At 37.4% G+C, this 12246-nt stretch overlaps 1 protein-coding gene across 1 annotated transcript in view; it reads left to right on the forward strand.

Moving 5' to 3' along the window:
• The window catches only part of LOC5575463 (SET and MYND domain-containing protein 4), a 32377-nt gene extending 22803 nt beyond the window's left edge, over positions 1 to 9574 (forward strand). Inside the window, exon 3 of the mRNA XM_021851834.1 lies at positions 8033 to 9574. Coding sequence (XP_021707526.1) covers positions 8033 to 9416 — 1384 coding nt within the window. The 3' untranslated portion in view covers positions 9417 to 9574. The remainder of the gene's footprint in view (positions 1 to 8032) is intronic.
• Positions 9575 to 12246: the final 2672 nt, after the last annotated feature.

Raw genomic sequence — 12246 nt, forward strand, 5'->3', positions numbered from 1 at the left:
TTTCTATTTTACAAATAAAACAGCTGTTTTTTTCGATTTTTCCGTTTCAATGGCTTTTGACATTTGCTCCTTTTTTACGTTGCAGCTTCAACTGGTTAGCTTTGGTTTCTTGAAAAGCGAATAAGATAAATAAATAATGAATGATTCGTCACTCCGAGTGTCGGCAAAAACTTTCATCAAAAACACTCATCAACTAAAATAAAAAATATTATTTTTTTTTCATTAACAATAATTTTTGAGTAGTTCGTCACCACAGGTGTCGACAAACACTTGTCAACATTCATAATGCAGCCATAAACATAATTATATTTAAACTCAAAGTTTCATGAGTCGCATCACTTACCAAGGTGAATCCTGACCATGTAACTTTTTAACCCTTCCCACTAACAAAAATCCTTCCTGTGACAACCGTGGAGATGCAGAGGTGATCTCGGTCTCTAGTAACAACGGTAATCACACTAGCATCCCTTTCCCTCCTCGATGACCGTAAGGACGTGGCCGGCGCCGTTATTGACTTCATTATATTCTGAGCTCTCGAATTGTGCACATTGAGAATGGTTAGCTAATCCCAAGCACCGTTCATTGGTTCTCTGTGCAATTACGATTGTTCTAGTCAAACACGGAGTAGCAACTACGAATTGTACGGTCATCTATGCTTATGCTTATATTATACCACGTCCAATCCCTCCTTTCTGAACCTTCGACTCAAAACAGAAGATGCACCTCTTGCATGATGGAGGTTCACCTGCAGGAATTTGATGAACTTCATTTTTGTGATTATTTATGTCACAGAAAATGTTTTATTGTTGTGTGTCTTAGGCAACCTTTATGACGTAATACTCTTGAACTCACCCCATAGGTTTAATACATAAAAATAGTTATACAAAAATGTTTCAGAGAATGTATCGTTTTTATTGAATCGTTCATGCACTGAGAACAGCGTTGCGGTTGAAAATACTATATCAGAGGGTTAAATTAAATACACAACGCCACTTGATTTGTGCAGACTAAATTCGCATTTATTTAGAATATTTTGTGCATTCAATTTTACCATGGCACCGTTTGTATAGTAAAAATTACTATATCATGGTTAAAAACTTGCAGCAGACCAGAATCGAACCGAGGATCTGGCGATTGTCAAGCGCGAACGCTAGCCGCTCGGCTATCGACGCGGTTGGATTGAGGGGGAACAAAACGCAAATAAAAAGCGTTCATGATAGCTCAATCGTGGTTGGAATAGTAAATTTAAAAACACGTTCATGGTTCTCATTACTGCAACGCTTGTTTCAGTGTGAAATCATGCACACTTTCTTCAAATAAATGTGGGGAGTCGGATCCTCTTATGATTTACTTCGGCAGGAGGTTTTTTGAAACACACTGAGTTTGTATTTAACAAGAATACCGTGTACGCACCAAACTTTGCGCAGTTAAGAAATTAGCATCGTATTTTTGCTTCAAATAAGGCTAAAATACGTATCTTTTTATTCAAACTTCTGCCAACGATAGGCTTTTAACCCTTCAGTAGAACGCGTGATTTAAAAAAATAAAAATGATTCACAAAAAAATAAAAAAATGCAAAAGGTGATGCAACATCTTGTGCCTAACATTGCGCACAAAATCTGAATTGTTCCTAACTTTGCGCATGATGTGCCTAACTTTGCGCATGCCTTAAATTGCTCGTTTACTCTAAATAATTTTACTTTTTTACTGGTTTTGTATTAAATAAAAAGGTTACAACTAATATGAGTTTCATCAAGAGTTTTTCCCGTGAATTTCAATTTAATTTATTCAAACACCTTAAACATAGAGTGCCCACGAATAGTAATTTACTCTGTTCTTATTTTTTTATAATACATATATTCACAAGATTACAATCTGAGCAATATAGTTTACAGCCACAGCTTATGCCTATTTGTTATCGTACGTTGCTTTATATAACTTATTTTCTTATTTTTTTTCTTTAATTCTTAAACTGAGAGATGTATCGTTGATCTCTCGCGAATAATTATTTTTTTTATCTATTTGCCGCCAGCACGGATATTCCATAATTGAACGCTTTTTGCTAGACAACTGGAGCTTGAATCATTGTCCTTCAACTGGGAAGCCAACCTTTGCGCTATCAATTATCCAAGTTTACAGTAATAGTCTCCTGTGTTAATACAGTGGATTTTCCGAGATTTTTCAATGCACACCTTGCCTTGAGCTTCATACAAAAGGTACTTTCAAGAATATTACATGTAGTCGCTGTCTTATGAATTGAGTGACCATTCCTGGTAAGATCGACAGATTTTGTCATTTGCAAGGACGTACATGTATTTACGTGCCATTCCGAATTGCTAGAAGTGCGCAAAAATTAAGACCCTCGTGTAAAAAATGGGTCCTAACATTGCGCATCGCTTTTTTCAAATAAAAATTCAACATATTATATGGAAAACAAATGGAATTACTAGAATATTACCTTTCTTGCAAATACACCGCAAATATACTTTTCACAACACAGTTTTGTTCATAAAAATGTTGATTTTTTGCAGAGCCACTCCTTAGCGCTTGTTCTAAGACGGTGTAAAAGTACACGTTTATGCGTATGACAATAAGGTTTTTTGTTTATTTACTAACATTAACGAGAGTTTCTTAGTAAACAAATGTATGTCAAATACTTATTTCACATAAACGAACATGTTGCTGAAACTGAATTGTTAAAAAAATCAATGATTAATTATAATTTTTTCGTGCTTCTTTAAAATGCGCAAAGTTTGGAGCTGCGCAAAGTTAGGTGCGTACACGGTATGCGCGATATTAAAGTTTTATTATTACATAGTTTATGACAATTTGACCGACTATAATCCCAAGTGAATCATAAAGGTTTGAGTAATTTTGATTGAAATATTCCCTCCCCTTGGTTATGCGACCTTGCCGCGATGGGAGGGCATAATCCATTAGCCCATATGATGGAAACCAAAGGCGTAACCTGTAGTGGTAGTATCACATTTTGGCATTTTTTACTTAAAGCCGCGTCATAATTCGTAAGGCATAGACGCAATAATATCTCGGATGTGATCCAACGGACATTCTGCGTCATTGATAGAATTGATGCCCATCTATATATAAATAAAAATGGAGTGGTGTTTGTATGTCACGAAATGGCTTGATAACGGGACAACCGATTTGCTTAATTCTTTCACTGTTGTCTTCTTGAAGGGTTCCGACGTGTTCGTGTGACGAAAAAGTTTAGGGAAGTTTTCAGAAAATTTGGTAAAACTGGCATGTCAAAAAAGACCACTTCTCATTGGTCGTTTTGGCAAAGGCTTACTTTCACATCGTTGAGTTGGATTTCATCAATAGGGCACATTGTTGCTAGATCATAAATTAGAATTTCATAAAAAGTTTGAAAATTTTTCATGAAATCTTTTTGTTTCGAATCCATTTATACTCGATGTCAACTTTTCCCCGTATTCTCCTACAATACTAAAATCAAGAAGGGAGCATCATTTATTGCACTATATGAATTAAGCGTGCAAGAAACAACCAAATTATGGGCCTTGATATTTGAATTTGTTTACAAGATTTGCTTGAAAAGAATACTTGTAGCACTGGCTTTTGTATCGTCAAGGATATCGGCCGAAAAACAACTGGGCAGTCTTAGTTGAGCTGTCACGTTCTGTCCTAGCTTTGTATGAAAGATTCCATGACATTTTTCAACAGCCTACTTGATGGCAAGACGAAGTTTGCCGGGACCACTATTTCAAATAATTAATCTATTCGAAGTGAACCTTAATACTATTGGTGACGTTCAGTTTGCCTTTTGGTAACCAGAATGATCCGTAGCCACTCTTACTATTAGCTAGCTAGATACATCGTTATCATGTACGACGTAGGGAATAATACTCTGAGGAAAATGACTAGTAGTTTCACTGAGTAGAAATAAGTGGCGACAATCTTATTTTAATATGGTTTTTACATTGCCATAAAAAGAAATGCCTCTTTTGTAACAACGGTATAAATAATCTAATTCCAGCTTCATTTTCGCAAAATTTACAAGTAGAAAGTAGGCGTTGTGAAGCATTGCATCTGCCACCGAAAAGTGAATCTTGTAGGAGACTGGACTAAGGTAACTTTACTCTTCAATATTCACTATAAAAATGACTATGGAAAGTAAGACGCTGAGATCGATCATTAGGGTACACTTGCGAGTTTCGAAAAATTGTTGAACAGACAAGGAAAGCGACTTTTTTCTATATGAACGCAATGACCAATAAATACTTTTAACAACAAATAATGAAATCAACTAGAACTACTACTAAACAGCCTAATTTTGTTAAGACTTGACGACAATTGACATTTAAGACTAATCTTACGTAAAAGACAGGAGTAATCAGAATAGCACTTGAATGACAAATTATTCAAAACCATTTCGACTAGACAGTATTAGTAATGACACTACTACACTACTATTTCAAACAAATTCTGATGGAGCTGCTGATTTTCACAATGCTTCCTTTTCTCAGAAGCAAGGGAATGTGGGTACTTTTCAAAAACTACCACGTCACAATACTAATAAAAAAAGCAGTGTTCATGTGGGCGCCATAAAGCTTAGTGACATTTGAACACACGTAGACTAGCATATGCTCGTAATACACAGTTTGTTTTTGTTTTCCTCAAAGAAACTTGCACACGCTTTCCAGACTCATCAAAATGCATATGGAATTATTACCCAATTTGAAAAATCTATACCCGGATTCTGGGTGTTTTTCGAAACTGAGTGCATCACGGAGAAAAAACGCCCTAGTTTGAAACAACCAACATGTTTGTTGAATTTCAAACTGCAAATTTTGTTATTTTAAATCCAAAATTTGTTGTTCCAAATTCATTGTTTTGTTTAAAACTAATTTGTTTATTAGGTTGTTTCAATATGAAATCTTGTGTCGTTATATTGATTTTACTAAAAATTAGGTTATTTGTTTCTCTAAGTGTCAAAATAGAATAATGGGTTGGTTCGACCAAAATTGTACGTTGAATCAAACTAAGATTTTATTTGGATTAGAAACAACCAAAATTTCAGTTTGAAACTAACCAACTTCATGTGTTGTTTCTACGAAAGCAAAACTGGTCAACTCAAATATGTTAAGTAACTGCAATTTGTTCCCAGTGATAAGCATTTCAACTGGAGTTGCTTGTGAAGGTAATTTGAGTAATTCTATTATTCTATACTTTGTTCATTCAATACTTTTGTTGTTTTTTCCAGATCCTATAACGAACGAGAAATGCTGCGGCTAACCCTTCATTTTTCTGTTGAATTCCGAAGCAGTATGGTAAGACAGATTTTGCTGATAAAAACATTATGTGCAGATAAAAACATGTTGTTATATATCATTTCAGATTGGAGAAAGTATGCGTCATGGCAGAAAATTTCCAGAGGATAAGGGCGTGCAGTTTTCGAAAGCAAGAGCCTGGTGTTTCAGGAATTATGATATGTAATAATTATCTTTGAAGACATCTACTTTACGAAACCTAAATGAATAATATAATACCTCATAACATATGTTTGTTTTCATCAATATTAATAATGAAAACATAAAACACAGATCAGTACCTCATCAAAACCAAAAAATAGGTTAAATCAACCAGCATATTTGTTTATTTTAAATTGATTCTTGTTTAAATCAAACCACTGTTCTTAGTTTGAAACAACCTACAAAATTGGTTGTTTCATGAACTGTCAACATTTTTTGGTTGTTTCAAACTAAGATTTTGTTGAAATTATCTTGAATGTATTGGTACGAACAACATGAAATCTTAGTTTGTTTCAAACGGTGCATTTAGTTGAATCAATCATAATTTTGTTTGTGCATATTTCAAACTAAAGTTTTGTTTGAAATAAACTGATAATTGATTGTAATAACTAATATTTTTTCTCCGTGATATTGTTTTCCTCTAAGGTTCACAACTACATCTACACTAGGGCACCCATACCATTGGGCGTGATTACCACTATTGCCTAGTCCGTCTGAGTATTGGTCCTGGTAGAGGGGAAACTTGGCAAAAGCCAGACCGAGGGTTCAGCCTTGACAAGTTAAGCTGTCAGGCAGCTCCAACTGAATACCATACAAAAAAAAAATAACATCATTTGATTTGAAAATCTCCTTAATAAAGCTATAATAATAAAAACCCTGGGCTTGGGATTATATTTTCCAGGGAGCGATGAATTTTGATAATTGATCGCTGTTGTTAGTAGTTTTGATTAGATGTTGGGTAAATTTCAAAGCAATGGCAACCTTTTTATTACAAAATTTAGATTTTATCTTCTGACCTTAAGATTCTGGTTAAACTACTGTACTATGCAGTTGGGCTGCACTAGGCTATCACTCATCAAAATTACTTTCACTTCGGGAAAATATAACTTCAAGATGGCGAGAAGATTACGAACTGAGGGTGGGTTAGGAGCACAATCAGACCCTTGAATGTGCAATGTGGGGTAGTAATTGGGAATGCCATTGACGGTTTGTAATCTTCTACGAGGTTTTCGAAAACCAACAGGGCGCGTGCACCGGGTTGCGGATAGGAGCAAAGGGAGATCAATAGCATCTACCTAAAATAATAGAGCAAAAAGCCGTTCCATGATTAGGTAATGTTAAGCGATCTTCTATGGTGTTCAAGTACTATAAAATTCTTCACTCACTGGGAATTCTGGCCTTGATAATATCAATAGTGATAAAAACATAAAAAAATACCTAATACTTAATAAGTACAATGTAGCTTCAATGTAGTAATAAATGAAATAAAATCAATTTTCTATACTTGACAAGGTTTTGAAGACAATCAATGAGTGAAAGAACTACCTATTAGAAAAGCCACATCAGCTAAGTCTATACATATACAAATGTTGGTCATAGGGTCATGGCGAGCATTCGATATGTATGTCTATGACTGATTCTGATCTAATAGGGGCACTAGAAGACCACGCGGACAATTTCGAAACAAATTATTTTTATACATCGGTCTTACGTTCCGAAAGGCTCAGCTATGCTGCAAAGTAATTTTATAAGTTATTCATTACTGCTGTTTAATTGTTTATAATTCTAACAAAACTACATAATTAACTCATTACTAATCACTGTTCCTATATTCTCTTTTTCTCACCTTCTTATCTGTTGCATGATTATGAGCATCACTAATATAATGCATGAGCATGCACAATAAGAATAATTTCAGGATTGAAAGCAGTACATGGATACCTGGATAGAATAGCTTCGAAAAGGGCGCTCAAAATATAATATTTCTGGTCAGGGAAGTATTACATCAAGGGTATGTAAAATTTTTCCATTATTAACAATTATTATTCCAGATCACACAAACAAATGAACTAATATCGAATATTTTAAAAATATTTTTATATAAATCAGCATCGTCAATCAGTGTAAAAATAGATAAAGTTTGTAAAGTTATCACCATCGATTAAATTGCGCTCTGTATAGTAATGTTCAATCTGTATCAAAATCTCCTAAAGCGTCGCATTGTGTCATCAGCAGCCCTTAGCATCATTCTCATATTGTTATTATTTTGTTTATACAATTTCTAGAAAGCGATCAGCATATTCTTTCTTACTTGTACAATGGCCGATCTATTTGGAATTTTAATAAGTCAAATCAAACTTCAAAACTCAAATTAAATTGCTTTCAGCACATTTACATTTTGCAGCATTAATCGCATTACTGTGTCAAGTCTTCTCCATTCCCTATACCCTACCCCAACCCTTCTTATCCTTTCCGATGGTGTTCAAGTGGTCCGCATAGACTATTACGGCCATTACCTATCCCTTACCCCGGCTTTGGACTGACTTGCGCTCTCATTGCCCCACCAAACGCTGCAAAATGAAAATGAAAATGAAATAAAGCTATAATAATAATAACATCATTTGATAGTGTTTTTACCAACTTGACGTGACAACAGTGCTCTGTAAGAATATGGTATAGACTCACTGTACTTATGAATGTTTCTAATTCCATTTTCGAATCATTTTTGAATCCATTTCTAGATCTGCTATCTACTTCGACATGGGCGAGTATGAACTGAGTCTGGCAAACATCGACCTGGCCAAAAAGCACAACTATCCGCAACGGTTGATGCCGAAGCTGGACGCTCGAGAACTGAACTGTAAGCATAAGATTGAAGGCGGCCACTCGAAGCGAGCGAAACCATGTGCTAAGTTGGACATAAATGTTGAAGTTAACCCGTTGAGACCATTCATGGCAGCCGGCATTGTTCAGAAGATGATCCCCGGATATGGACGATCCGTGGTGGCCGAGCGTAACTTCAAGCCTGGCGATGTGATTCTGAACGAGAAAGCTATGCTAACTGCAATTAGCCCGGAAGTCAAGTACAAAAACTGTAACCATTGTTCGATGGAAAACTTCCACAGTTTGATCCCTTGCCCGAAGTGCGATTCGGTCATGTTTTGTAGCAAAGAATGCCTGGAGAAAGGCCTCAGGTACAGTCACCGGTTCGAATGTGGCATCACCGAGAAACTGCATCATTTTTCCCAAGGAGCCAGCCGTGTTCTCTTGGGAATTAAAGCATTTTTCTACGGACTGACGCTGTTCAATGACAATCTTAAGGATATGATGTCTTTTTGCAAGAGAAATGACCGAACTGGAGCTGATCCGTTCACATTGGACTACTCAAACTATGACCCTCTGGAGGAATTTAAGATCTTTCATATGACAAAGCTTCCAACAGACGAATTCAAGCACGAAGACGCGTTCCGCTTTTACGCCTCCGTTTATTACTCGATCTACATCAGACAGCCCCTGGTGCGCTCGATGTTCACTACCAAGGCCCAGAAGGACTTCTTCCTACGGTCCATTCTGGACTACACGCGAATCATGAGATTCCTGCTAATTGAATTCCATACGAACTTGACATCCCAGTTCTTTTCGATTGCATCAGTATGCAACCATTCGTGTGACCCGAACACGGCGGTCGTGAACTACTTTGGGAAGTTGAAGCTCATCGCCATTCGTCCCATCGCGATAGACGAACAGATACTCGTTTCCTATGGGTTACATTCCAGGGTGCACTCGTATGACGAACGCCAGGTAGCGTGTCGGAAGATAATGCACTTCAAATGCTTGTGTGACGCATGTGACGAACGGAAAATGCGACGCATTAGGGCCGCCGCTGGGAATCTGCCGGCGGTTCCGAATCACCATATCGTAAACTTGAAGAAGGTATACGACGATCCCGCAATCAACGGAGCGGACAAATTGAACATGATGCGTCAGTTCATCGGACGGTACGTATACGCCTACCCTCGGTACGAATACGTTACCGCATTGGACGTGTACAGGGAATTGCTGGACAGCACGTTCAAGGAGGAGATGGAGGATCAACTGCGAGCCACTGCTAGTGAAGTGGCTTAAGAAGCCGTTCGTTATGTTGAATTTCTTGATCGTTTGTAGTTTTCCTTATCGATTCGTTACTTTTAAGGAACATTGATTGATTTTACTAACTGAACTAGAAATATGAACGTTTGTGCTTGACTGTTTTAACATAACTAGAAATAAACGATTTCACCTCACTCGTTTTTCCTCAATTTTAAAAATAAGCCGGATTTCTCTCCCCTAGGACGTGTAAGTAATCTTGACGCATTGGGTGGGCTTACCCCATTAACACCTGTATGAGAATCAAACAGGGTATCTACTACCTGGAAAAACCTGGAATTATCAGGGAATTTTATTCAGCAGGTTTGTTTTTAGAGTATTGGTCTTTATTTCTATGCAAGTCTCTATTTTGATGAAAGGTACCTATTTGAAATATCTTTGGTGGGGATTGCTCATCAAACCTTCCGGTCCGCCTCATAGTTACGTACTATTTGGTGCTGGGTGTAGTTCTTGTTTTTCCAGCTGTATTGAAAAGCATGAGCCATAGTCTTTGGCATACAATCGGATCTATCTTTAGCAGAAAAGAACCGAAATGTCTATCGACGACCGGTGATTGCTAGCAGATATAGTGGAGAGCTTGTCTTGAAACGTTCATCGCTTCAAGCTAGTTGAAAAACTGAATACACTGATTGCCTGTCGATCAGAGCCGAACTAGGCATAGATCGTATACATACATCTGAATCTACATGTCTCCGATGTATTACATCGTTCCAGGTGGGAGTTATCTGATATGTGAATATGGTACCATAACAGAATTTTCCATCTGAACGAAGTGATAAATCATAATATTCCGCAAACTGTATCACACATCTACAGAATGTATTGCGTGAAGTTAAGACACAGCAGAGTATTGGGTACATAGGACCAAGTCCCTGCCGGGTGGCGCGAAACTGATGAGCGATAGACAATAGAATCAACAACACTGCCATAAGGGATAGTAAGCATGTGACTATTGTCGAAACTATGATTAGGAGGCAAATCAACATCCCAAGATCAAATTTTTGTTACAACCCAATGTAGGTATTATTAAATTAGGCTGTAGAAAATGATAAATATCTGATCACTTAGGAACCTTGCAACAGGTAATAAATGCTCGTAGTCTGTTTTCTTCGAATACACATGTATAAATTGTTAAAATTGCCGAATCATACGCGGAATTTATTAAACGGATCATGAAATTAGGACTGAAATCATAATGATGATAGATTATTAACTTTCCTTTCGTCTTGCTATTTGTTACCGTTAGAATCACCAAACTGATTGGTTTCATACTACTTACACCAATACAACAGCACGAAAACTGAAGTATTATAATCGCGCGTTGGAACTTTCAATATCCATATGTTACATCAATAGTGAATTCTTGTATGTAGCCAGTATAAATAACAGAATCATCAACTTCTTGAACATTCTTTAACTGAAAACAGGATGCTTGTTTTATCAAACATGCTCAATCTGCACCTAAAATCTCGGATCCAAATAGTTTTCTAAATAAAAATTGTGTCTAAATAAAACATGTAGGCCAACAAAACATAATTGAGTAGGAGTTCACAAGTTACTTAGCACATGAAAAGCAGTTTAAATTAATCTATTACTAGATCAACACTAATGCTCACATTTTTATATTCTCATTTCATCATGGTCCTCATTGCTCGAGCGGAGACGAACACCCTGGAGATGGAAAAAATCGACAGCGCTACGATAAGGAAACGTAACAGATGAGAAACTATCGATACATTTATCAATTATAAAACCCCGTTTTAATGTTAACACTTTGTTTCTGTTTTTTTCGTTTCAGCAATCAAATAACCGAACCAACTCTACTATCTTTTCATTTCTTCTTCGTTATACTTATAGTCCTTCTGGCACTGAACCGAGTGGTGCGCCTTCCGCTTTCTTACTGGTGCTGTTTTTCCTGTACATTTGGCATAGTGTCGGAGGTGGTGTACTGTATTTGCTATACAACGCGCTACTTTCGATATTGTGCTTGTCGTGTGGGGAAGCAGTACTAGTGGTGAAGCGGAGGGCGCCATTCGGTTTAGTGCCAGAGGGACTATATCTATTTAATGTATCTGAAGCTTGTGGGACCGCTTTAATTCCGGCGCCTGCTTGTGGAAGATCCCGGTGTGCTAAACGGTATAGGACATGTTAACGGGGGAGGCTTGGTAGGTCCTCACCCAGCCCGTGTCTAGATGGGCGGATAATTGTCTGCCAGGGTGTGGATTGAGCAATTACAATTACAAGGTACCTATTTGAAATATCTTTTTAAGGTTTCATCAGGAACTATTCAGGGTTCTTTCCAGAAATTCTTCAAGAAATTCCTCTACCAATTCTTTCAGTAATTGTTCAAAGGATGTTTAAAGGAATTTCTCCAGAATTTGCTTCATAAAATACTTGAGCACTTCAAAGTTACTTATTTATTTATTTGGTTTTACATCAATTAGCTTGATAAAACCTCGCCAACAACATTTCGTCAATTCACTCGGTTCATGGCCGCTTGTCCATCCTCAACTGCGACCCATGGTCGATCCACCTAGCTCGCTGCGCCCACGCCTTCTTGTTCCGAACGGATTCGTAGCGAATACCATCTTCACAGGGCTCTTGTCTGGCATTCTTGCAACATGCCCTGCCCAGCGTATCCTTCCAGCTTTAGCTACCTTCACGATACTGGGTTCGCCGTAGAGTTGAGCGAGCTCGTGATTCATCCTTCGCCGCCATAAGCCGTTCTCCTGCACGCCGCCGAAGATCGTCCTTAGCACTCGGCGTTCGAAAACCCCAAGAGCTTGCAAGTCCTCCTGGAGCATAGTCC

The sequence above is a fragment of the Aedes aegypti genome, chromosome 3, assembly GCF_002204515.2.
Source record: "Aedes aegypti strain LVP_AGWG chromosome 3, AaegL5.0 Primary Assembly, whole genome shotgun sequence".
In the NCBI taxonomy this organism is placed as follows: Eukaryota; Metazoa; Arthropoda; class Insecta; order Diptera; family Culicidae; genus Aedes; species Aedes aegypti.